General features: G+C 44.3%; 1 protein-coding gene across 1 annotated transcript in view; it reads left to right on the top strand.

Annotated features, from left to right (window-relative positions):
- The window catches only part of slc24a3 (solute carrier family 24 member 3), a 374,289-nt gene that overhangs the window by 242,654 nt on the left and 104,170 nt on the right, over positions 1-27,465 (top strand). The window contains exons 4-5 of the mRNA XM_041182903.1: positions 4,740-4,814; positions 24,678-24,762. Of these exons, the coding sequence (XP_041038837.1) occupies positions 4,740-4,814; positions 24,678-24,762 (160 nt within the window). The remainder of the gene's footprint in view (positions 1-4,739; positions 4,815-24,677; positions 24,763-27,465) is intronic.

Below are 27,465 nucleotides of genomic sequence, written 5' to 3'. Positions count from 1 at the left end.
CAGGCTGAATGGGATAAAAGCCTCCACAGTTTGGATAGTTTTGTGTTACCATGGGGCTGGATTTTACATCTGCAAATAGGGCGACTCCACTGCGCACCGCGTGACTGTAAAACAGGGCGTGACGATGTTGGATCGGCGATGTGAGTTCATCGCGCGCTCCCAAATGACAGAAGGTGAGCGTGCGTGGGACTCAGGGGCCCGCCATTTTGAAATGACTAATTGATGAGATTTTGACCTCGTTAGCGATGGAAATGTTTTGCTGGCCGCTGCATTTTCATTTTTTTCCACCCGTCATCCGTGAAAATGTTTGAGAGCATTTTATGGCCACTCTGAGGTGGCACAAGGGCAGAAGGAAAGGCCTGCCGCTGGGACCGTGGCTCAATGTAGCAGCAGATCCTGCCTGTGAAGGTGGCAGTGCTGGCATGTTTTTTTAAAATTAATTTTTGAGGCTTTTTGAGCCTTCAGTAAAAAAGAAAGAGACATTCACAGAGTAGGGGCCCTTTAAACTCGTAGCTGTGACTGACATTTTGTTAGTGGCATTACCCCTCAGCCGGCTGATGCCCCGTTCTACAGTCCCGATTGGGCACAGAACATAGGAACAGGAGCTGGCCATTTGGCCCGTTGAGCCTGCTCCACCATTCAATTAGATCATGGCTGATCAACTACCTCAAAGGCACTTTCCCACACTATCTCCATATCCCATGGTGTCATTCATCTTCAGAAATCTATCGATTTCTCTCCTGAACAAGCTCAATGATTGAGCTCCACAACTCTCTGGGGTAGAGAATTCGAAAGATTTACCACCCCCTGAGTGAAGAAATTCCTCCTCATCTCAGTCTTAAATGACCTACCCCTTATCCTGAGATTATGTCCCCTGGTCTTAGACTCACCAACCAGGGGAAACATCTTATCTACATCCAGCCCGTATCGCTCTGTAAGAATTTTGTAAGTTTCAATGAGGTTACCCTTCATTCTTCGAAACTCTAGAGAATACAGACCCAGTCTCCTCATTCTCTCCTCATTAGACAATTCCACCATCCCAGGGACTAATCTGGTGAACCTCTCTTGCACTCCCTCTATGGCAAGTCCTTCCTTATATAAGGGGACCAAAATTGTACACAATACTCCAGCCGAGGTCTCACCAAGGCATTATATAACTGCAGCATGTTGCCCTTACTCATGTACTCAAATCTCCTCACAATGAAGGCCAACATATACCATTGTCCTTCCTAATAGCTTGCTGCACCTGCATGCTAGCTTTTCATGACTCATAAACAAGGAGACCCAGGTCTCTTTGGACACCCCACTTCCCAGCCTCTCACCATTTAAGAAATATTCTGCCTTTCAGCTTTTTTCTACCAAAGTGAATAACTTCACATTCACATTATATTCCATCTGCCATGTTCTAACCCATCCGCTTTGCCTGTCCAAGTCCTCTTGAAACCTCCTTGCATCCTGCTCCTCGGAGCCCTCCCTTTGCACCTATGATTGGCTGCCTTCCTGTCGGAGCGCCACTAATTGCCATCTGGCGCTTGATTGGACGAGCTGTGACGGCGGGGGTGGGAATGAGAAGACCAGCCGGTTTCCATTCCACCTCCCTCACCCTGCCAAAAATCTCCAGCCCGTGAATCCACATCACAAACTGTCCACTAGCCACCAGAAGTGAGCAGTCGCAGTCTGTGCTTCCAAAGATGATTTGAGTGGGGAACATGCAAGTCCCACACTGGGAAAGTTAGGAGTTCTACTCCTCAATTGAAATCAACACAATTCTTTGGGATATAGTCGACTGAGGTTCACTATGTATTTGGTCTGTGTAACACCTCCTCTAACCAGCATCAGCAAAGCCGGAATCCAGAACAATGTTGCAGAATTTCCTACAACAACACAGCTGATGACTTAAAGCCATGAATTTCCCCATTCTCAGCACTGAAAGCGTGGTTACAATGAAAAAATTCCTGGATTTGTAATTGGAATATGGCACAGCAAGTGTAGCATCAACTTAGAGAACGCTGCTGCCAGTGGCCAATGTTTGTTACATATAGTAAAGTCCAGGACAGTATGCTCAACATAGGAAGTAACTGAGACTTAATTGCAAAGAAAAGACGATTAGTCACTGTTTTGGACGATAAAGGAGTTAATAATGGGTAACGCAGTGGTTGGCGCTGATGCCTTACAGCTCCAGGGACCCGGGTTTGATCCTGATCTTGGGTGTCTGTCTGTGTGGAGTTTGCACATTCTCCCCATGTCTGTGTAGGTTTCCTCCAGGTGGCTCCGGTTTCTGTCCAAAGACGTGCAGGTTACGTGGATTGGCCCTTAGTGTGTGTGTGCCCTGTGGGAGACTGATGTCCCGTCCTGGGTGTACCCCATCTAATGCCCATTGCCTGTCTGAATAGGCTCTGACTCCCCGTGACCCTGAATTCGATAAAGTGAGTGGGTATGAGGAGTTAATAATAGGATACCACTACATTTCAAAATTTAAAAAAAACTCTCGGATTTCTAGGTTTACCAAGCGATCCCAGGCAAATAATGCTCATTGTATGAGGCTAACTACACCTTTATGTTTCAATATGGAATAATTAATTTTCTTGGAAAAAGCTTTTTAAAGATCAAATGTAAGTGCATGTGATGCACGCCCAAGGAATATTGAATATTCATACATGTAAACATTTCAATTAGCGTGAGGACCACTGAAATTCAGGTTAGCATCAACCCTTATGCAGCTACAGTTAACTAGTTATGAACATTGTCGCCTTGATATGATGCGTTTGGTCAAATGAATGGGGTGTTGATATGTCAACAATCTCATTCAGGATAGGACTGCATTAAAGTGATGCTGCCCCCCAGTAGCAAAGGTTAGTTAGACTCATAAAAAGGCTAAAAAAAAAATCTGATTTGAGTTTATCACAGTAAAACAGGAATGCTGTTTTAAAAACCTGACCTATATTTCACTGGCTACAGAACCAGAACCTTGTGATTAACTAATTTCCTGAATTCCAGATGGAAAGAGGTATAACGTGACGTGGAGATGTCCAAGATTAAATGGCAAACAAGGCTTGAACTGGATTTTTATCTGGACCATTACATTGGGCATCTTAAAGAGTCTTGGTCACTGCTTATTGTGTTGGAGTTCTTCAGACCTCCCCAATTATCAAAGCTGATGATCCTTAGTTGAGCTATTTTGTTAATCAATGCATTTAGAAGAAAATCCTCTTGTCTTTCCTTGTTGATCTTATTTATGTACTGATGAAAAATTGAGAAACTGGATTTTTAAAAATTCTGCTTTCTTCCTCCTACAAAGAGGCAGGTGGCAATTGATTTCTTAATATATCTCCATAAATTACATCACCACCGATTGCCAAGGGCCACCAGCACCATTATTCTTCAGCCTACGAGGCATCAGTGATCAGAGTATTATTGATTATTTTGTAATCACCATTGATTTTAATGAGGGTGGAACCATGATTATTTTTTTCAATCTTCCCATGAGGTTATTAGTGGAGCGGCACAAAAGTCATTGGAAATTTTGCCACGGTGGAAGTCACTTGTGCCATAATTTCCCCTCTCGCGCTGTAAAACAGGCCATATAATGTCTCCTCCTCCTCTCCTCAAAGCGAGAAGGATGCTTGCCATGGAGTACAGTCCGTGGTGGGAATCTGCAGGGGGAGTCTTAACGTGGGAAGGCTGTTACTCTGAATCTACCACACGGTTCTGGCCAAACAGGAGACTCTCCGAGACCCTCCCACTCATGCCGTAGGTGTGTTGGAAGGGTTTACAGGTTGGTAATCCACCTGTTTGGTCAAGTTATGGACACACCATCAAATCCTGTAGTCACACTTGAAACCGGAGCTTCTGGCTCAGAGGCAGGGACGTTACCCACCCTGCCACAAGACCACCTCTGCTATGTATCCTAGGTGTCCCACTACAGTGCTCCATATCCCTAGGAAATTCTTGCTCAATAATGCTGTCAAAATGAATGTAAACACCTGAAAGTGTAGAAGCAGCAACAGTATTTTAGCGATTAAAATGTTAAAGGAATAGCCCAAAATCCAGGCTTACTTAAAGCATCAGGAACTGAGACTTAGGTCTATATTTAATCTAAACTTTGCCTGTTTTAGCTTATGATTTTATTATGGAATTGAATTATCAAATAGGGAGTTTGAGCAGTTGAACTTTGACAATAGAGGTTTATCTTGGAGCGACATTTTTCAGGGTTGATGTCAGGAAGCACTGCTTCACACAAAGGGCAGTGGAAATCTGGAACTCATCCCCAGAAACCTGTTAAGGCCAGAGGTCAATTGGAACCTTCTGAACTGAGATTGATAGATTTTTGTTAGGCAAGAATACTAACAGTTATGGAACCAAGGTGTGGTTTAAGGTAAGGCCATTTAATTGTGTCAGCATCTGTAAGCGTAGCAAATATAAATACTCCCAGAGCTGCCCCCAGCCTATTCTCTACGAACTAAGTACAAACTAGTGAAGTCATTGCAGCTGCCACTTACATTTCTAAGTAAAATTTTCCATTTTCACTGAATGGAAACACAGTAATTAATAACATCCTGTCAGCAGCTATTCGTTAGCGGCTTAGAATAATTCAAGGAGCAAATAGTTCTGCTCAGAAGGGGTTCAGTTTGGAATCACGCTCGCAATATTTTACAACTATCTGTACAATGTCATTTCAGCAGAAGATAGGGATTGTTCAAACCATATTTACTCTTTCAATCTCTCCCTTTTTCCCATAGACTATGTACATGTTCTACGCTCTGGCAATTGTCTGCGATGACTACTTTGTTCCTTCATTAGACAAGATCTGTGAGGTATGTGCTGCCTGTTATGTAGATTGATTCTCTACATTGCAATGTTGTGGATAGCCGGTTTACAGTTATTGTCAGACCTATATTAATATAATAACTTATTGCAATATTTTCACTGTGATTTGAACTTTTATTTGATAATTGGATAATAGATAATCACAAAACTATGGTTATGCTCTGACTGCCTAATCGTTTCCATAATGTGCAAAACTGAAACGTTACACTGCTGAGCAAAGGCCTCAAAAGAAATAGTTCATCAGCCGAGGCTGATGTTTTAGGGCATCGAGGACATCAGAAACCATATTTGTTTGGACAGCAGAGGAAATCAGGAATACCTATCCAAAGGAATGATTGTTCTTCCTGTGTCTTTGTGAGATTGAACATTTCTTAAAAATGTTTTGCAGCATCTCTTGCACATGCTCCCAATGTACCCATCAATCTACTCCTATCTATCAAGATATAAAAGAGTTTTGCACTTGCATGTACTTCTGGCAATGTTTTCCATTATAAATCCATGTTAACAATGGAAATGGCCATGTAAACATGTTACATTGTAATTACACCCTTCTCCCAGTAGAGGCACTACAGATGACGCAATGGGCAGAATTTAATGGAGGCGATGGGTCTTGCCTGCTGGTTGGAGAGCCAATGGTAGTCCTTTAAGGGAAGGCCTGCTGCAGCAGGTGCCACTCAGGCATTTAACTGGACAGCAGTGGGCCCTCCACAGGATCAATACCCCTGGGGGTGGAAGTCCTGCCCAATGGGAATTGCTGGACAATCAAAGGCTGGCAGCTCTACTGAATATCAGTGCCGCTAGGGAGGCGGTGGCAGCTGTCGGCACAACACCCATCCAAGGCCTAGTCTCATTGCTGGATCACAGGTGAGAGATGGCGGGCGGGGAATTGCAGGATAGAAGGGGCCAACAGCAAGGGCAGAGGAGTGGCTCTCAGCAGGCCTTCCCCTTCCCAATGCCGGGTCCCTCAATCAGGCACTGAGTGTCTTTGAGTGAGAGCCCCCCTCCTCCACCACAGCCCATCACAAGCAACCCCGTGCTGGTTTGCTAGTCATGATACCCACTTGATGAGCTTCCCCCTACTCCCACCCCACCCCCCGCTGCTGGGTTAATACTGGCTGTGGCAGGATGCCACCCTTGGCTGGGCATTAAATGATGATTTAGCTTTTTTTCAGTGGTAACACTCTCACCTTTAAATCAAAGGGTCATGGATTCAAGTTCTACTCTAGAGCCTGAGTCACAACCTAAGCCGAGACTTCAGTGTAGTGTTAAGGGAATACTGCACTGTCAGAGATGCCCTTTTTTTCAGGTGAGATGCTAAACCAAGGCTCTGTCTGATCTTTCAGTTGAACAATCACCTAGTCATTTTCTCGTTGCTGGTTGCGGGACCTTGCCATGTGTGTAAAGTGTGAAAACTGACTACACTTCAAAAGTACTTCATTGGTTGTAAAATGCTTTGGTATGTTCTGAGGTTGTGAAAGGCTCTATATAAATTTTTGTTTGTTCATTCATTTGAAAATGACCAAATCATTTGTTTTTTGTGATGTTGCTTGAGGGATAAAAGCACTTCCAACAATGCAGCCCTCCCTCTGTCCTGCATTGATGTGTCGGCCTGGGTTATGCGCTCAATCGCTGGAGCTGGGCTTGAACCCACAACCAACGAGTTTGAAGTTGAGACTGCTGATTTAAATTCTAGCAATTTTTTCCAAGTCACTGCTGAGAAAACCTCAGCTGCACTTGTAGGGAGCTCTGGGCATTGATCCTTCATCTCCCCCAGTTTCCTGCCTAACACTTTTGGCTGCTGTTGTCCTGATTTGCCAGCTCTTTGCCTTCTCCCTGCAGCTTCCTGCTGCTTCTTATGGTGAGCTACCACCTCCCACCCCACAATATCTTCTTGGCTAGCCTCCCCTGTATTCTGGGCTTTAAACAGAGTTAAATGGACGTTCAGTAGTAATCAAGGCAGCTGATGTACAATTTTCACCCAGAAATGCAAATAATGATGGATATTCTGCCTTAAAATGTCACCAGCATTTTACTACACTATCCTGCCATTGGACTGGCTGTACACCACATATTGGAGGTCTTGTGGTGCAGTGCATAATGTCTCTGCCTCTTTCTGAGCCAGAATCTTGGGGTTCGAGTCCCGCCTCAGGACTTGATGGCCCAAGGAAAGTGCATTCATAACACAGCCAAGAATATTGATTATAAATCTGCAAATCCCCCCAACACATGCCAATGGCAGGTGGTAAGAATGGGAGAGATTCTGAGATTCAGCCATGTGGTGGAAAGAACATTGCAGCCTCTGCCATCACTATCCATAGCTCCAGGCTACAACATACATGTAGAATTGCATGTTGCCAAAGCAGCTTGGATCCCTGAATGAACTGTAACACACCACTACATCACATCAGAAAACAGCATAGATTCTGACTCACTGTGAACAACCCCATGGGAGAACCTTCCTGCATTAGTACAAAAATGTTACATACTAGTGCATTGCTCATTGGGTCGAGTACCATTGAAAATATTTTTGTCGCACCCTTTCAACAATGTACAAATAATGTACAGGTGCAGGCCTGGAGGAAGCATTCAAATATTATTAAGGCTCAGGAGGGGTCCAGATGAATGTGGGCCATTTAAAAACTAATGCCATTCAGGTAAGCAGCTGGGGACCCCAGGGACATCTCAAAACCTTAGCCAGGGATGCAGGACGTGGAGCTACCAGGTTGATTTACAGATGCGGCCAATGGCATCAAGAAATGTAGAGGATGGACCAAGGCTGAAGTAGGAGAAAGAATGGGGCTGGCAAAAGACAATGGGTCCACACCATTGTAACAGTTAAGAGCTGGAATCTGGACACTTGAAATGGGGCAACAAGGGATGAACAGGCTGGTTTTCCCTTTGGAGGCATTTCCCACGGCTAAAGGAAGGATAGTGTTGAGCAGGAAACTGGTCACCTTAGGACAATTTGCAAGGGTACCAATAGTAAAGGAAACAACAATTTATACTGCATGAGAAGAGAGTATTGATTGGTTGGCAAGTGGACACTGATTTGTAGAGGCGTTGTCATGGAGAATGCATCAGAGAACAGTTAACTGCCAAGCTTTTGTCAAATTCAAACCAGGCAGGTCGACTTTGACAGCATATTCCTTTTTTCACTAATACTCAAGTTCTGTATTACCAAACGACTATTTAATCACCTTATTTAAGGAGGGACAAACTTGCTTAGGAGGCAGTCCAGAGAAGATTCCCTAGGTTGATTCCTGGGATGGAGGGATTTGTCTTAGAAAGAAAGGTTGAGCAAGTTGGGCCTGTACTCATTGGAGTTTAGAAGAATGAGAGGTGATCTTATTGATTCTGAGGGGGCTTGACAGGGTAGATGCTGAGAGGTTGTCTTCCCTCATAGCAGAATCTAGAACTAGGGGGCTCAGTTTCAAAATAAAGGATCTTCCATTTAAAACAGAAATGAAGAATTCCTTCTCTCAGGGTCGTTAGTATTTGGAACGCTCTTCCCCCAGCGAGCAGTGGGGGCTGGGCCATTGAATATATTCGAGGCTGAGTTAGACAGATTTTTCATTGACAAGGGAGTCAAAGGCTATGGAGGCAGACAGGAAAGTGAAGTTAAGGCCACATTGGATCAGCCATCATCATAGTGAATGGCAGAGCAGGCTCGATGGGCCCAGTGGCCTGCTCCTACACCTATTTCTTATGTTCTTATGAACTTTTCCAGAAGAGGTTTGAATTCAAAGGATGCCCTTTTGGCACCACCTGAAGCTGCCTACCTGACATTGAAAACTGAAGCACATCCTATTATATTTTTGAAAAAGCATTGCTAAAGACTGGAGGGGCATTAATTTAAACAGCCCTGATTTCTCCTCTCACTACCCTTCCATAAACAGAAAAGTGTTTTTGATTTTTGATTTCCCCCTTTATAATTGGTGGCGTGTTTCCCCCAACCCTTCAGTTTGGGAGTTATCTAACCATCTACCAATAACCTCCCAGCAAACTCGAGATCAGGTAATATAAGAGGATTGGTTTATTTTGCACGTGCACAAAATGTGGGAAAGGGGTTTCGCAATGTCCACCCCATACAATAAAAGAGGGAAAAGGGAAAGAATGGGGTACAGGGCAAGACCACGATAAAAATAAGAGTTATGGTTTCATGTAAGTCCAGGGTCCAGAATCAAAAGTCCAATGGTGTATTCCTTCCGAAGTTTGCAGGCTGAACTATTGCAGGGCAATCTGACTTACCAGAAGTGAGGACTTCCATGATGGAAGGTGGCACGTAGAGATTAATTAGTCTTGAAGGCACAGTTACAGATGTTCTACTGTTCCAGTAGCTCACAGTGCAGATGAGTGCCAGGTCATTGACCTGGTTAGAGCTTTTTCTGCTGCTACCTGTTGAATGGTAAAATGGTAGACAAAGGCAGGCTGTTTGCCTGGAGTCCTGCTTCTCTTCTCAGGACAAACAGGGAATGAGAATAAAACTTAAAAGCTGTAGGATTAAAGGAATTTAAACAGCTCCAGCCTCATTCATGTAACAGGGCAGTTTCAGGTCAAGCTATTCAGCTAATGAGGTGCCTGGTTGAAACCCATTGTGTTTTGGAGCAGGTAACAGTGGGGCCATTAGCACAACATTGGAGATTAGGAGTCACAAATAGCTCTACCTTTGTCTGTAGCTGGCTGGTATAGACTTAACATCTACGAGTCCTTTGTGTTGGCTTGGATGGAATGTTTATACAATACAAGCCACATTCCAGGATGATGAGGTAGCCTTTGCCCATTGGGACAGCTTAGAATCTTCCAGAAACCAGCATGTGACCAGCTACAGCATTTTGAAAAACAGAAAAAGTAATTTTATTAAGCAGCCAGGCTGATGTGGAGATATATATATACTTTTCTTCCTGTGTTCCTGGACGGGACACCATTGGACAAATTTAAACTTCTGCTTCACAATAAGGCAGCATAATTACAGCTTGTGTTCACTTACATGATGCAGTAGGTTCCTATGGAGAATGCACATAAAATGAAATTGGAGCACCAAGGGGGAGGAGGGCTGAAGCAACTAGAACCAGTGGCACCAGAAACTCTGATATTCAAGCTTAAAGGAGGGGCTGGGGTGTAAAGCGACAGAAGCCGCCAATTCTGCCACAATTGGGAAAAAAAATTTAAAGGCTGAAATAGCATGGATGAAGCAGATGGGTTTATTTTTTTAACCTGCCTGTGCTTCAGCTTCAGATTCCTGAGGACCAAAGGAGATAGGGCAGTGGTTTCAATCTCTTTTGTTTCCCCCAGAACTTTGGTTGGCTCAAAGCTATTGGCATTCAAAGGGGGAATGGGACTCGGGCAAGCAGGATTGACACCAATTGCACCGATACTGCATGGAACATAAAAATTGGTGTAAATATCTCCTTACTATTAAATGTTCTTCTGGCCACAGTGGCAAACTCCTGGCCAAGAGAATCATTAGAAAATCTTACAGCACCAGAGAGATGTGGAGAGAACTTTTATAAATCTTGCTGATAAAAGAGACATGCTATCGAATAACAATTTATACCGCATGAGAAGAGAGGGCTAATTAGTTGGCAAATGGACTCTGGTGCAAGATGGAAAGCTTCGCCATCATGTCTCTTTTTGCAGAAATACTCATGTTCTATACCATCAAACAACAGTTTTTAATAAATCTATTAAAAGGAGAGGAAACCTGGAGAAATTTTAATTATAAAGAATACAAAATCATACTACTGTACTTCAGATATAAAACATCCTGCGTAATAACACTGACTATTTACCATGTAATGTGACAGGCTGAACTCAACATTTAGCATTGAAACTCCTGTCACAGCACCACTTAGCAGTGTCACAGCCAAGCAGTACTGCAAGTGTGTACATCAAACTCAGATTCTTCATAGGAAATTTTAAGGAAGACCTTAGAATGAAGTATAAATAGCATTGATGCACAACACCTCCTGTCATCACATTTCAGGTGCCCCAGTGCTAATTCAAAGTTTTTTTTTGACATTCTTGAAAATAGCATAAAGAAACAAAGTCAGAAATTGGAGAGTAGAGGAGACTCCAGTGCCTTCAGGCTTTGAATTGACCTTCACAGAAACAAAGCCAGTATCCTGAGCTCCAGCCTAAATATCAATTGACCTTTTGAATGAGATTCAAACACTGTTTTCAACGTCAGTGAGATTTTGTTGCCTTAAAGGGACATGCACCTACACTTTACCAGAAAAGCAAAACATTGTATGTTAAATGACATAATGTTCCCGTTTTGATTAAAACTCCCTCATCCTTTGACATTCTGTGCATCGTGCCGAGACTTACTGGCACATTGAATAAAATCTTTGAAAAGTGCACGTGGGGTGAAAAAGAAAGGTTAACCATTAGGCAGCCAACTTTACATTTTGCTGAGAGGCAACATTTGCCCTTCCACCATCATGGTTAAGTCAGCAGGTCTTTCTGACTTGTCATGATTTTTTAATGATAATTTTGGCCCTGAAAGGATGCCCTGCCGTACTAGCAGACAAACACTTCAAAGCAGCCTGAGATAAATGGGTTAACACCTCTGTTAAAACTGCAGCAAGAAGAAAATCAAGACGGATGTTACCCTGAGGTAATCCAGCAGCATTAAGTCAGTGCCCAAAACTCACCGACATGTTGGACGATCTTTAGCCCAAGCGATACTGAGTGAAAACATGTGCCTCATTCCTTTTGGGCATCGCTTTTAATAGAAAAACACACCAAGCCTCTTGCTCCTCGATTACCCCACGTAAAATGACCGCCCACACATGTTTGTCATTTTTATTTTCCACTACCTGGCCACAGGGAAGCGGAATTCTCACTCAAACCCGCAGAATAACAGTATTTCACAGCTGGCCGGAGTTCGATTAATAACAACCACATGGAACAGATGGTATTGAGTAAACATTTTAAGAGAATTGATTTGAAATATTCAGTGATGTAAAAGAGCACAAACATGAACTTGAAAGGCAACCATGCGCCAGCTAAGTAGACACATGGCACCCAGTCAGATTGGAGCATTCCGGCTAAGATTTGCCAGCCCAGGTTGTCTCAATTTGTGGCAATAAGTCCGCAGACCTAAGCCACAGCTGTTGCTTGCTTCAGAACGATTGAATGTGTGATGAGGCAAGCGAGCTGGCCGGCACAGGAATCTTTGGCTTAGCTCTGCACCTTCATGCCATGTTGCCCCTCCCACCACCACCACCAACCCCCCCCCCCCCCCCCCCAAACTCACTGCAGTTCATATGTATTTTTTTTAAAAGTCACATGCAAAAAAAAATAAATTCCAGAGCCAGCACCTAATGAAGGGTGAAAATAAAAATGAGAAAGAGTATGAGCAGGGCAAAGCAAATAAGAAGTGTGGGCATGAACGTGGAAACATATGAGGTGTGATCTCTAGGACGGAGCTTTTAGAGAGGCAGCGCCAATATGAGAGGCTCACAAACTCTGATAGAAGAGGACCAAATCAGTTGGAAAGATGAAGGATACAGTTAATTAGATGTGAAGTATTACAATGAGTATTAGCAACCATCTATCAAGGGTATACTGCGTTAATTGCTGATAAGTTCCGGAACGCACTGCCTGAGTGTGTGTGGAGAGGCAGGTTAAATCAAGACATTCAGAAAGGATAGGACTGTTATTTGAAGGGGAAGAATGTGCAGGGTTAAGGGGAGAAGGCAGGAGATTGGCACCAAAGGAATTGTTCATTTGGAGAGCTGGCACAGACATGATAGGCCGAATGGCCTCCTGCCCTGTAAAAATTCTGTAAATTAATGACAATGTGAGCCACTGTGCTTTAATAGCAGTTAAAAGGTACAGAGTTGCCTGACCAGCTCTGCTACTTAAAGACGTGTTTTGACTTTGTTGATGGTAAATCCTTTGTGCGATACGTCTAGCACTTTCTCCCTTTGCCAGCTACTGGGAGAATTCACATTCTTGGTCTGATCTGGAGGTTGTCCTGGAAGCAGTGAGTAGGGATTACATAAAATTACCTAGAACGTACAGCACAGAAACAGACCATTCAGCCCAACTGGGCTGTGCTGGTACTTATGCTCCACACGGGTCCCCTCCCACACTTCTTCATTAAGCCCTATCAACATATCCTTGATCTTTCAGCCTATTTTCACATACGTGGCCAGTTACTTGACAGTAAATTTGAATTGAATCCTTATACATGTCTCAGAAAGTGGTGCCATTTGTGCCCAGTACCTGTATTGCTCTCATCAGCTAACATCTGTATTGCTGTCTCTAAACCCCTGTTAAGTTCTAAACTCAACCCATAATTCATCTTGCTCCCCTTTGTTTTGAATATTTGTCCAACTAATGATGTCACTGAGGTGAGGCCTTGGCCTGTTGCTCATGTTAACTGCTTCATTTCTGGCATCATAACCTGGTGAGGCTAGGTCAACTGGAAATTCAAGAATTGGGATTAATAGTTTATGTTAGGCAAAGGTATTAAGGTTTTACGGCACAAAGGAGGGTAGGTGGAGTTAAGCTACAGATCAGCCATGATCTAATTGAATGGCAGATCAGGTTTGTGGTGCTAAATGACCTGGACTTTTCCCAAAGCAAGGAGCAACTCTGAAATTTTCAAGATTTAATTCAAGAATCATTAGTTAACACAATTCAGAATGTTGTCTATTAGGTTAGAGATTTACCTTTAATGTATTAGAAATAAATCAAAATCAAACTGTGGTACCCTGAGCATCTTAGACTGAATCAATGTTACTTTTATGTTATACTTTCTTCCCCCCGCCCCCCCCCCCCCCCACCCCCTAATTTTCTCACCAAACAATAGCCCAAGGACTTTTCATGTGTCTTAGTCAGTGCCGTCAGTAACCAAGTCATACAGAAGATTTATAAGACCGTAATAACTCTGGTCCCCCCCACCCCCCGCCACCCCGAAACCTACGGAGATGCTCCACTCTCTGACAACAGGGCTGGGATTGGGAAAGGAAAATAATGGGTGGGAATCCACATAGGACTGTGGAATTGCACAGCACAAAAGGAAGATGTTTTGCCCCTTGCACCAATGCAGATTGTCTCAAGGGCAATTAGGGATGGGCAATAAATGCTGGTCTTGCCTGTGATGCCCCATTCTGTGCAGGAATAATTTTTTTTAAAAAGAGTTAACTATTTTATTCCACTCCCCAGGCCTTTTCCCATTTCCCTGCAAATTATTCCCTATAACTTGAACCTTCATATCCCATTTCTGTTCATTTATACAATCATAAGGATTCATTTCTTTCTTAACAGAGTTACATTACTATTAAAAGAGATACCTAGACATTTGTATTATGGTTCTTGGCTCAGTGGTAGCATTCTTGTCTCTGAGTTAGAAGGTTTTGTGTTCAAGAGTCTTGAGCACATAGCAGAGTCTGACACTTCAGTGCAACACTGAAGGACTGCTGCACTGTCAAATGAGATGTTCAACCAAGGCCCCATCTGCTCTTTCAGGTGGGTGTAAACGACCCCATAGTGCTGTTCAAAGAGGAGCAGCAGGGTTCTCTCAGACCTGGCCAAGATTTATCCCTCAACCAATGGTTATCTGTCTCGTTCATCACTCTCCTCACCAAAAACTCCATTCGCTAGCCACAGACTGCAGTCCTCTTCCTGAGAACTGTCTGGCTGAACTAGACTCTTCACAAACCGTTTGACCCCCATCTCCTCTGCATCACCACAAATATCTACTTATACTCCATAGCACCACCTGTCTACATCCCTGCCACAGCATATCTGCTGATAAAACCCTCATCCGTACCGTTATTACTTCTAGGCTCAACTATTCCAATGCTCTCTTGGCTGATCTCCTGGCCTGCATACACCTTCTGTAAATCTGAGCTCATCCAAAACTCTGCTGCCTATGTTCTAACTCACAAGTCCCATTCGCCCGTCACCCCAGTGCTCGCTGACCTACATTACAGTTTAAAAATTCTCACCCTTGTTTTCAAATCCCGACATGACCTTGCCCCTACCTATCTCTGTAAATCTTCAAGCCTCACAACCTTCTGAGAGTTTGTGCTCCTCCAAACCTGGTTTCTTGGAGCATCCCTGATTTTAGTCGCCCCATCATTGGTGGCCATATCTTCAGATGCCTTGTCCCTAAGCTCAGGCATTCCCTCCTTATACCTCTCCGCCCCTCTCCTCCTTTAAGATGCTCTTTAAAACCTACCTTTTCAACCAAGCTTTTTCTCACCTGTCTCAATATCACCTCATGTGGCTTGGTGTGAAATGTTTTGTTTGCTAACAGTCCTGTGAAGGACTTTGGACTGTTCTTATTATGTTAAGGGCAATATATAAATACAATTTAATGTTTAGAGAACCATACTATTGCATATTGGCTGCCCTGTTTGCCTAGATAAGAGCAGAGTTTACATGTCAAAAGTAATTAATTAGCTCTGAAACCCTTTGGGCCATCCTGAAGATGTGAAAGGTGCTATGTAAATAAATTTAGCATTTTCTACCTCCTGGCACTAGATGTCATCCATTCACTAAATGAAGATTATTTCACAGAAGCTATTGCAAAAATCTGTGAAACACACCTGATGGCAGTGAAAGGTATTGTTTGTTTTAACCTTAACTGTGCATTAATGAACTTGGAAACTTGAAGACGTCAAGGGTTTGAACATTCCTTTCACCTCTGGGCTTTAGTCCAGCTTTAGCTGAGGAGGTGAAAGGTTGGCACACTCTGCTCTCTGTAGCAGCTCTAAATATACGTGGAATTTATCTAGGCAATCTTAATTGAAGGACTCAAATGCTTATTAACCCAAACAAGTTATGATTTATGAATAAAATATGTGAACATTGTGATCGTGGTGCTACCTCGCTCCATCTCTCAAAACTTCACGACTCCCACTTTATAGTATTAGCACTCTCCAGATAAATAGGAAAATAATTTCAACAGCAAGCTAATTTAGAAGCAAGTAAATTAAACCTGAAGCATCCTACTTTTATACTAAATATCCATATCTAAACGAGCAGCTGCTGCTAGAAGGATTACAAGAGCAACTTGCATTTATATAGCACCTTTAACATAATGAAAGCTCCCAAGGAGCTTCACAGATGCATTATGAAATAAAATATGACACTGAGCTACTTAAGGAGGTATTAGGTCAGAAGGCCAGAGGTTTGGCCGGGGAGGTAGTTTTTAAGGAACATCTTAAGAGGAGAGCAAGGAAAAGAGGTGGAGAGATGTAGTGAGGGAATTCCAGAGCTTTGGGGCCCAGACAGCTGCCAATGATGGAATAAATAAAATTGGAAATGCTCAAGATGCCAGAATCAGAGCAGCACAGATATCTCGGAGGGTTGAGGGGCTGGAGGAGATTACAGAAAAAGGGAGAGGTAAGGCCATGAAGGGATTTGAAAACAAGGATGGGCGTTTTAAAATCAAGGCATTGCTTAACCAGGAGCCAGTGTAGGTGAGCAAGCACATGGGACAATGGATAAACAACATTTGGTTTCAGGTAGGCCACAGACAGCAGAATTTTGAATGACCTCAAGTTTATGGGGGGGTTGAATGTTGGAAGGCAGCCAGGATTGCATTGGAATAGTCACGACCAGAGGTAACAAAGGCATGGTTGAGGGTTTCGGCAGCAGGAGAGCTGAGGGAGGGGTGAAATCAGGCAAAGTTACCAAGGTGGAAATAGGGCGTCTTAGTGACAATGCGAATATAAAGTTAAAAGCTCATCTTGGAGTCAGATCTGATACTGAGGTTGAAAACAGTCTGCTTCAGCCTCGAATAGTTGTCAGGGAAAAGGATGGCGTCAGTGGCAAAGGGGAAAATTGTGCCGGGGAACCAAAGACAATGGAAGAAATTGGAAAAAAAAGTCTGCCTATTCAGTACTGGATGTCGGGTAAGCAGTCTGACAGAAACAGTGGCGAGGTCGAAAGAGGTGGTGGTGAAGAAGAGCTTGGTGTCATCAGATTGTTAGGGAACACCAGAGGTAACAGTACGAGAGCAAGAAGGGAAACCACGTGGTTCTCTGCCTATGATTAGATAGATAAGGAAGGTGAGAGCCGTCACATCCAGCTGGAGAGGCATTGGAAGGGGGTGATGGGTGTGATCAACCATCTCAAAGGCTACAGATTGGTCAAGAAGAATGAGGAGGGGTAGTTTATCTTTGTCATAGTCACACAGGATGTCATTTGCAACTTTGATAAGAGCCATTTCGATACTGTAACAGGGGCAGAAATTTGATTGGACGGATTCAAACATGGCGTTCCATCTCACATCTCTAAAACTAAACTCTAATTGATTCTTCTAATTAGTTCAAAGTATGTGCTTGGCAGCTACCTATCAGGATTGAGGATGTAGTGCCTATTGGGTTATGTTGTTATCTACTTTGGCCTTCCACTTGATTCAGCCATCTCTGCCACAGTTCTAAGCATTACCTTCTCTCCCCCCAGCAAGCTTCAATGCTCAGATTGAAGCTCTGATTGGGATGCATCCAGGAGTATGAGCCTTACCTTCCTTGTCCCCCTCCCACCATGAGGGGTCCTGAGGTCAATTATAGGGTCTCGACAGTTCCATTGACTGAGACCGTCCAACTCGGTGCGCTATTGTATTCCACCTGGAAATTTGAATTAGAATTGTTTCAGACAGCGGCTGCACTGTCTGGGCTAACTGGGGTTTGATTGTGGTTTTAGCAGTGGAAATGGAAACAACATCTTCAAACAAAATGCCAAGTTTGTCGAGTTGTGCAAAATCTGACCACTGGGGCTGAGGAAAGTCCTGGATCTGAAAGGAGCTCAGCTCGAGTTGGACTAACCCGATACACAGCAAAGCAATGGGAGGAAAGTGAATAAGGAATAAACTAAAACGCTACCACCAGATGCTCTATGAGGTGTTGGGCATCCCTGCTGGGTCCTTGAATTCGGCCTTTTCATGTAACGTGTCCCCATCACTGAAGGAGGGAAGTAATTTGGGAACCGAGTGAATTAAATGGCTGCAAGTATCACGGGAAGGAGAAGTGCTGCAGGAAACGGAGCTGAGTTTAAAACAAGACAGGTATTGCTGGACGTTTTCTAAATTGAGCGATGATGTGAATTGAGCATCTGGTGAATCAATAACTCCCATTGACTTTTTCTGTTTTGGAATTTTGTTCCTATAATTCTTCTAGTAAAAGTAATCTGCTTGTTTTGTACAGGTTGTGGAGAAACAATATAACACTGAATGATAAAGATGCACTTAACACACTGATAACCAAGTGCTGAGGTTTCCAGGGGGAAATACTGCCAATTCCACAATAATAAAGAAAAGCCTCTATTTATATAGCGCTTTTCATGACCATCAGATATCTAAAAGGATTTTATAGCCAGCAACATATTTTTGAAGTGTAGTCACCCATGAAATGTAGGAACATGGCAGCCAATTTGAGCAGAGCAAGATCCTGCAAGCAGCAGAGACCAGATAGTCTGTTTTTTGTGATGTTGTTTGAGAGGAAATGTTGGCCAGGACACTGGGGAGAGTTCCCCTGCTCTTTAATTCCGTGGGATCTTTTACATCCAACCGAGTAGGCAGGTAGAGCCTCAGCTTAACGTCTCATTCAAAGGACAGCACCTCCAACTGTGCAGCACTCCCTCAGCATTGTGCTGGAGCAGCAGCCTTGATTTTTGTACTCAAGTCTTGGAGTGGGACTTGAACCCAGAACCTTGTGGCTCAGAGGCTAGAGTGCTACCAACTGAGCCACAGCTGACACAGGTATAATAAGTGGTGGAATTTTGCAACCCCAATGCAGTGGGGGCGGGGCCGTAAAATGCAGCGAACCGTTCAAAAGTCCATTGACTTTGGCAGGACAGGAAAATCCCGCGAGCGGGAGGGGCCGTAAAATTCCACCCAATATCTCTGATTTCAAATTGTACTTGCTGGATCTTCGGCAACCCACAATGGATGTTCACTTGCTAATCTGTAATTCCTGTTGTATGGCGCTGCTAAGAAAACATCTTCTGCCAATGGTTAAAAACAATCAACTTTACCAGCCCAAGCCCCAAGTCCCCAATTCTTGCATGTCGTCTTTTCCACTGTTGCTGAGGGTCACTAACCTTGTGCATCTTTGGCTCACCCACTGCAACGTTTCATCCCTCCCACAACATTGACCTGGACAGATGGGGTTGTGAGGGCAGCATTCCCTCAGTACAATAAATTAAACTTGTCCTTTGCTGAAACAAACATCCTGCGCAGCTTCCTGGCATGAATTTTACTGCCACCCCCCCACCGTCAAATAAAGCTGGTGGGCAGCCTGCCTCCTTCTCCACCCCACCACTCCCGCCCTGTCCTCCATATTACGGTGGGCAAGTAAGGCAGCCCACCCGCTCTTAGGCCTATTGTGACCCTGAAGTGGATATTTAACTGCCACCTAAGGGCTTCATTCCCCCTCCGCCACAATTTTTTAGCTTGCTGGCGAAGATGGAAGGAATGCAACCAGCCTGGCAGCTTTGACAGCGCAGGCTGCCTACAGGCACGAAGTAGGGCACCTCCTTTGGGGGTTCCACTGTGCCTAGCAGGTGCACCCCCCCCCCCCCACTCCTGGCCTCTCTAACCCAACCCTCCACCCCCACCACCCTCTCCCCCTCCACCAGCTGGGGTCTCTAAGCCATGCTCACCTCAAATCCCCAAGCTTACCTGGAGTCTGGGGAACACCTTCACTACTTCGTGGGGATTGGTTGTAGTCCCAGCCATGGCCACTACTGTCTCCTGGTGCTGCTGGTAATACAAACGTGCAAACAAGGAGCAGGAGCAGGCCATTCAGCCCCTCGAGCTTGCTCCGCCATTTAATAAGATCATGGCTGATCTGATAGTAACCTGAAATCTGCATCTCACCTACCGCCGATAACCTATCACCCCCTTTCTTACCAAGAATCTATCCACTGCCTTAAAAATATTCAAAGACTCTGCTTCCACCATCTTTTCAGGAAGAGAGTTCCAAAGACTCACTACCCTCTGAGTGAAAAAATTTCTCTTCATCTCTGTTTTAAATGGGCGACTGCTTATTTTTAAACAGTCACCCCTAGTTCTAGATTTTTCCACGAGAGGAAACATCCTCTTCACATCTTCAAGACCCCTCAGGATCTTAAATGTGTCAATCAAGTCACCTCTTACTCTTCTAAACTCCAGATACAAGCCTGGTCTGTCCAACTTTCTTCATAAGAAACCCCACCCATTCCAGATATTAGTCTGGTAAATCTTCTCTGAACTGTTTCCAATGCATTTACATCCTTCCTTAAAAAAGGAGACTAGTACTGTGCACAGTACTCCAAATGTGGTCTCACTAGTGCCCTGTACAACTGAAGCATAACCTCTCTACTTTTGTATTCGATTCCCCCCGCAATAAATTATAACATTCTATTAGCTTTCCTAATTACCTGCTGTACCTGCATACTAGCCTTTTGTGATTCATGCACTAGGACACCCAGATCCCTCTGCACCCCAGAGCTCTGCAATCTCTCACCATTTCGATAACATGCTTCTCTTTTATTCTTCCTGCCAAAATGGAGAATTTTACATTTTTCCACATTATAATCCATCTCACATTTTCCTACATTATTCTCCAAACAGATTGACCGGCAGCTCTCTGGGGGGTAGGGGAGGTGCTTTCTGTCCCTGAAGGGCAGAAGTCTAACTCTGCACAAATTAAGGCTGCCCCCATGTAATATTGCTGTGGGGCAGCAGGGTTTCACGTCGGGTGGGTAATCCATCCCCCTGTAAAGTCCACCCCTGTGAGTCTTTGATAGAAGATGCACAGTTATCATCATTTCCAAGCTCATTTTTTGATTTTTGTGATGTTTGAACATACTTTGCCTTAGAGTTGGCCTTGGAGTCACCAAGAGTCAAAGATTAATCCCTGGGACACTGCCCTGAGCAAACCTGGAAAAAAAATCACTGGGGCAATTAAAACAAATTGTGCGTCTTTATAAATTTCCTTTGAACATATCTGATTATTACTTATAAAAGTATTTGAGATGCAAGTACTAGCTGTTTGACTGACAGCCAAGAATCATCCAATCAGGTAATGAAAGGTCTATTCACTTTCCAATTGGTTAGGAATGCATTTTGTCATGAGGTTGGATGTGTTAGACAACCAATGGGGGATTGTGGATAGTGGAGATGATTGAGACAGGAGGTCATGTGATGGCCCTTACTCCAAGGATATGCCCCACCAGAGGTGACCACCCAAACCTGCCTATGGGTAATACGTTAGAATATACAGAGATAGACATCTACCTGGAGCAATACGGTTCACATATTTAGTTTAAACAATGGGATCCTAATTTTCCCAGTGGAATTATGACTCAGGATTCTAAAATCTGCCAGCTGTTGACATATTGCTAGGTGGAGGCTGTTCTATTGGCTTGTCTGGATCTACCTTTATTAATTCGGACTCCTGTCCTCCAATTCTTCAGGCCCTGAGCAAAGCTTTGTCCACAGCACACATCTAGTTCCCTTAAACCGGCTGCACTGAAATCTTAGGCTCGGATGTGAAATTATTATTTCATTGGTAATTTTTAAAAATTATTATCCAACAGAAACTACAGGAAGCTGAGTATAACATAGAAGGAAAGACTTTCCATTTATGTAGCACCTTTTACAGCCATAGGATGTCCCAAAGCGCTTTGCAGCCAATGAAGTATTTTTGAAGTGTATTCACCATTGTGTCTTGTAGCGCAGTGGTAATTTCTGTGCCTCTGGGCCAAAAGCTCCACCTTCAAGTCCCACTTCAGGACTTGATGGCCACAGAAGGTGCATTTGTAACATGGTTGATTATCAGTCTGTAAATCCTTCCAATGTGCCTGATGGCTGGTGGCAAGAGCAGGAGAGTTTCCTGGTCAGCCCTACTGCTGAAGGCAATGGCAAACCACTGCAGTACTTTGCCAAGCATTATCATGGGCCAATCCAATAGAAGCCCATGGTTGCCAACAAGGGCACGGTGCCTGAAGGAGGAGGAGGCACGGTTGTACCATCGGAACTGTGGTAGCCAAGTTGTGCACAGCAAGCTCCCACAAACAGCAGTATAATAAGTTTCAGTAGTGTTGATTGAAGGATAAATATTAGCTGGGATACTTCTGCTGCTCTTCTTTGAGAGGGGTGATTATTCCCAGGATCTGGAAACAAATGTGGAAGATGATGGCACACGTGAAGGAAGCTGCCATGGTGAAGTTATCCAATGGGACTACCAAATAGATGGCTGAAGCATGCAAGCACAAAGGGAGGCTGCACAACGTTAAGCAACCTCACAACTCTTATTATTCACCCTGCATGCCCCTAACTGCAGCGGTGCCCACCCGAAACTGATACCCAGAACTCTTGCCACATTGGCATTTCAAAAGTAGTTCACATGCAAAGGGACTTTCTCACTTAACCGAACTGTATGATGCACATACACAATGTAGAATTGGCATTTGGGCATCACTGTACAAGCTCTAGAAACTTCCATCACTGCTACATTATTGGCAGGACGAGAAAAAGCTCAGACAGTGAAAAGGGCAGACAGGAAAACGGTACCCAATGCTGCTGACCTCCTGGCATCTTTTGAGGAGGTCACCTTATACATTCTTGGCGCTGAGAAGGAAGGGGAAAGGTGAAACTGAAGGCCTCTCCCTAAGCTGAGCCTCAGTACCATCCCTCTTGTCTTACGCAGAAATATATTTGAGCACCATGTCACGACACAGAGCATATTCCAATGTAAGCCGTGTTTGAAGACCAGGCATGAAATTATACTTTTCGAATTCTGTCAAATTATGGTTGAACTGATCACAAACTTGATTTCTTACACAATGGGCAGGACTTTAGGCCCCCACTAAGGTGGGGAATGGAGGCAAACGGAGCGTGAAAGCACTGACGCCAGCTAGCGTGCTGGTTTCCCGATGCCGGCCATCTTGGGGCAGGGCCACCCAGCCCCCGTGAGGCACGCAACCAATTAGGTAGATTAAGAGCCTTGTTAAAGGTAAACTAAGGAGGTTAAGTGGGATTTTTCAGGCGGCCTCCAGTTTCCCGACATGACTGGGCAGATCAATGGCCTATCTAGCGTAGGCCGGAGGACCACTGCTCCAGGCAGACCTAAAGGCCCTGCCTGCCTGCCTGGGTGTGGGTGCAGTCAAAGACCACCCTGTAGAGGGATTCCACACCTGCCCCCAACCTTCCTCCCCTAGTCTTCCCCCAGTGGCAGCCTAGCTGCTTTAGCTGTGTTGTTTTAATTAATTATATTTTTTTAAAGTTAAACAGAGGGTGCCTCCATGTTGAATCACACTCTCGGTTACTTACCCTTCACTGCAGCAGGGTGCTCCTCTTAAACTGGAAGGCCTTTGATTGGTCCTGCTGCTTCAAGAGCCTGCTTGCCGCCCGATGGGGAACCTGTCTCCGTGCCAACTAATGGGTGCCCCAGTCAGAACTTTGAGTGACTTTTTCCCGGGGTGGGGTGGGGGTGAGTCTGGAAATAGTCCCACCTCCTGTTTCCTCCCCCTCACCGCTCCCCGCCCGCCCCCCCCCCCAAAGAGAAGATTCAGCCCCATAGATCAGGAAGGGCAGATGATGGTCGGTGGGAATGGTTTTTTAAGCTACAATTCATGATTGGTGAAAAAAATTAGGCAATGGTCTTTGCTTATGTTGGGCAAGAGCTATAGCGACCATCCTTTGACCATGGTTCTTGGCTACTGAGAAATGTATGGAAATAAGGGCTAGGATTTTCGGGCCCCATTGCAGGGGTGACCCTCCGGGGGTGAGGTGGCACCCCAGGCAGAAGCCCATTGACCTGCGGCAGGACCGGAAGATCCCAGCGGTGGGTGGGTGCAGAAAATCCCACCGAAGGTTTTACTAATCTGATTAGGATAGGCGATAGGGATGCTGTTATAAGTCAGTAATTCTAGAATGGCTTATGAACTTGCACTCCCTAACCAGTCCACCAAATGGGAGGGGAAAATGTCAGAAACCGCAGTGAAACATTTAAATCCATTATTTTCAAGAAAATTGGTTTTGGTCAGTAAGTTATTCTGCAAGCATAATATATGGACCCTTTGAGTAACAAGACGGTTTGTAACCATAATCTGGTATTGCTGCCCCTGCTGAGCAGAGTTGCTTGATCTGCATATTTGAAAAATCCTGGAGCAATAAGAAAATTGTTTGGGTTCCCTTGCATTATGAAAAGCACAGTGAACGTTCTTCTGAAGGTTTGCGATTGCTCCCAGAATCCATTTGGATGAATTATTATGGAAAGATGTCGGATTTGTCTGGTAACTAAGCCATTGGGTTGCTTGGTGCTGCACTGTTGCCCCTAATGACTTGGTTCGTCCCCAGCTGATAGTCAGGATAATCTTCTTTATCTTTCTGCTAGGCATTCAAAACAGCATCATCTTTTTGAATAAGACTTGTCTTGGACACACAATTTAAGTTGTATCAACCCCACGTGATATCGTCACAATAACGTTGAATAAACATTAAATAAGCTTTTCTGCCCTCTTCAATTCTTCCTGAATGTTTGGCAGATGCGTTTTCCTTCTATGGTATTGTCCCCTTGAGCGACCTGAATGAAGCGAGTTTAAGCATTTTCTTTGACGTTTCTAATGAATGCAAGTCGACAGCAAAAACCAGACGCTGCCATAATTTACATTTAGCTCAAAAAAGAAACTCCAAAGAGGCAGATACCCAGATGCTAGTTTTTAACGTGGGGCCCTACGTTTCAGACGTGTTGTTGGGGAAGGAGAGTGAACAGGGAAGACTGACTCACAGATCAGAAAGCAGAATAATGAGCATCTGTTCAGGATGAGTAAACGCTATTGTAATCACCGTGGTGATGACTTACTGATGACATTTTCTTGCTCTGCTTTCTCTTCCGTAGCGTCTACACCTCAGTGAAGATGTAGCTGGAGCTACTTTCATGGCAGCTGGAAGCTCAGCCCCTGAGCTCTTCACCTCAATCATAGGTAACTCACTGAAGTCACGTATGAGGAAAGCAAAGCTGCACTTCGTTAACCCTGACTTGTTCATCCCCAGCTTGTTAATCAGCCACTTCTCCAGTAAATTGTCTGACATCAGTTTTTGCATGGGTATTGTTTTGTACCTTCAGAGGCTTCACTTTAAAGAGAAGCATTAATCAAAATGTATTCTCCCTCCGTGTTCCATAAGGGGAGGTCTAGAATTAGGCACATCTCTTCTTAAAGCACTCCCCTTAAGCCCAAGAGTCACTCATTTCTATAGAATCATAGCGTGGTTACAGCGCAGGAAGTTTTTGGTCTCTTGCTATGCTGGCTCTCGGCAAGAGCCACAATTGAATCTGTTTCCTACTAACAATTTGCCGTGTAAAAAAGAAACATTTTTCCTCATGTCACCAGCTATATTTGTCTTAAATCAGTTCCCACTGGTTCTCAAACCCTTCCACCAATGGGAACAGTTTCTCCCTGTCTAATCTCTCCATATCCCTCAAGATTTTGAACACCTCTATCAAATCCCCTCTCCACTTTCTCTTCTCTCAGGACAACAACCCCGGACCCTCCAATCTGTCTATCCACACCAGTGAATCCCTTCTGTCTGGAACCATTGCCATTAGTCTTGTCTGCAGCCTTTCCAGTGCCTTAATATCATTCCTAAAGTGCGATGCTCAGAATTGGACACAGTATACTCCAGTTGAGGCTGAACCAGTGTTTTATAAAGGTTCACTATAACTTCCTCTTTTTATAAAACCCAGGATCCCAGACACCTTATTAACCACTTTCCCAACTTGCCCTGCCACTTTGAACAATTGAACCCCTTGGTCCCTCTGCTCCTGCACGCCCTTTATAACTATACCCTTTACTTCATGTTGCCTCTTCTCATTCTTCCTATCAAAATATATCACTTCACACTTCTCTGCATTAAATTTCATCTGCCACATGCCTGCCCATTCCACCAGTATGTCTGTGACCTTGTTAAGTCCACGCTATCCTCCTCACGGTTGACTATACTTTAAGGTTTTGTACCATCAGCAAATTTTGAAATTGTGTCCTGCACACCCAAGTCTAGATCATGAATGTAGATCAAGCAAAGTAGATGGTTTAGTACTGACCCCTGGGGAACCTCACTGTAAACATCCTTTCAGTCTGGCAAACAGCCGTTCGTTGCTACTTGCTCTTTCCGCTCACTGACCCAACTTTGTAACCAGACTGCCACTGTTATTCCATGGAGTTAACTTTGCTCTATCCTAGGTGTTCTAGTGCAGATTTCCTTGTTGATAGCTACAACCGGTACTGAGTTTTGTATCATTGAAACAGTTATGGCCTTATATATATTTTGATCCTGTCACACTAAAATGTTTTTTTTTACTTGTGGAGGTCATTTTGTGCGAAGAATTAATTCAAATGAATGACTGATTGCCAAAATGTTCTTGAGTGCTCTGAAAAGAGATCCACACAATTCATCATTGGAAAAAGTTGCAGGATCCTCCAAGTTGCTCTGTGTGCTCCTTCAGTATTCAACCGTGAGGTGTTTGCACGCGGAATAGGCAGAATGTTCTCCTCTTTTCTCCAACCTGCTGACTCTTGCTGGGACCTTGTTCAATATTGGGTACTGGTAGCCTTCTGATACCCCATCTAGTGACCATTCTTTATATGAGGCTCGGCAGGGTATCAGCACTGAGCCTAATCCTGACATTCAGATGCAGACAGCTACCCACCCCGAATCTCTGGCTAATAATTAGGAGCAGGAACCCAGAAAATAACCCAGCCAAGGGGCAATGGGACCAGTTGTAGTGCCTCATCCACCACTCTGGCTGCAACCAGTTAACACAGGCTTGTCCAACCTTTTTGGGTGGGGAGGCCACATTTCAATTTTTCCTCACTCAAATTTGATCAAATTCAGTGAGATAAAGTTTCACACAACATTAAACATGAATTTCAAAAATATCAACGTCAAAGTAATAAATTTCAAAAAAGAGTCATTAATAAAAATGCCCATTAAAATTGCCCAGCAGCAGAGTTCACCAATAAAACCGTTTTTTTTTTTGCCTTTTCAGTTAAGAAACAGAGCTAGAGAGAGGCAGACTAGGCCCCAAACCCTGGTCACCAGTGAAGGGCTGGGGGCCAGGCCTTATCTAAGGAGCTGGGTTTAACTAACACTGACCTTGCATTCGGCTCTAGTGGCTCACACTCCATGCTGGCCTCGGCAGGTTTCATACAAAAGCAGGGGTTGAAAGCAGGTTGCCTTTCAGCCTGGGTTTTCCTCCTCTCCTGATCTTAATTGTGGACAGGTTTTTGGGGAGGGAGGATGAGGAAGGCATGGTGTGTGTCTCTGGCTCACTCCAAATCTCAGGATTCTCGGTCCCTCACAAATTCACCTGTTCTGTCAGTCACACACACACACACACAGAGTCTCTGTCTCTCTTTTTCACACGTGCACACACACACGCTCTCTGTCTCTCACACACCTACTCCCCCCCCCAAACGAAATTTGGACACTACTTCAGGAGGAGTTGATCAAGAGATGCCAGGCCTTTAGCAGGCCTGGGCCTAGCTGACAGCCTTTCAATTGCCAGATACTTGTTGCTTCCTGCTTCCCGCCCCTCCCCCATGCCCTTGCTTGCTTCCCTCCCTTGCACTCTGCCTTTCTTCGAGGCCTCCCCACTCACTCTGCCATCTTGGCCCTGTGTTCCTCCT

This window comes from Carcharodon carcharias, chromosome 2, assembly GCF_017639515.1.
Source record: "Carcharodon carcharias isolate sCarCar2 chromosome 2, sCarCar2.pri, whole genome shotgun sequence".
Classification (NCBI taxonomy): domain Eukaryota; kingdom Metazoa; phylum Chordata; class Chondrichthyes; order Lamniformes; family Lamnidae; genus Carcharodon; species Carcharodon carcharias.
This window is presented reverse-complemented; position numbering and strand designations above follow the sequence as displayed.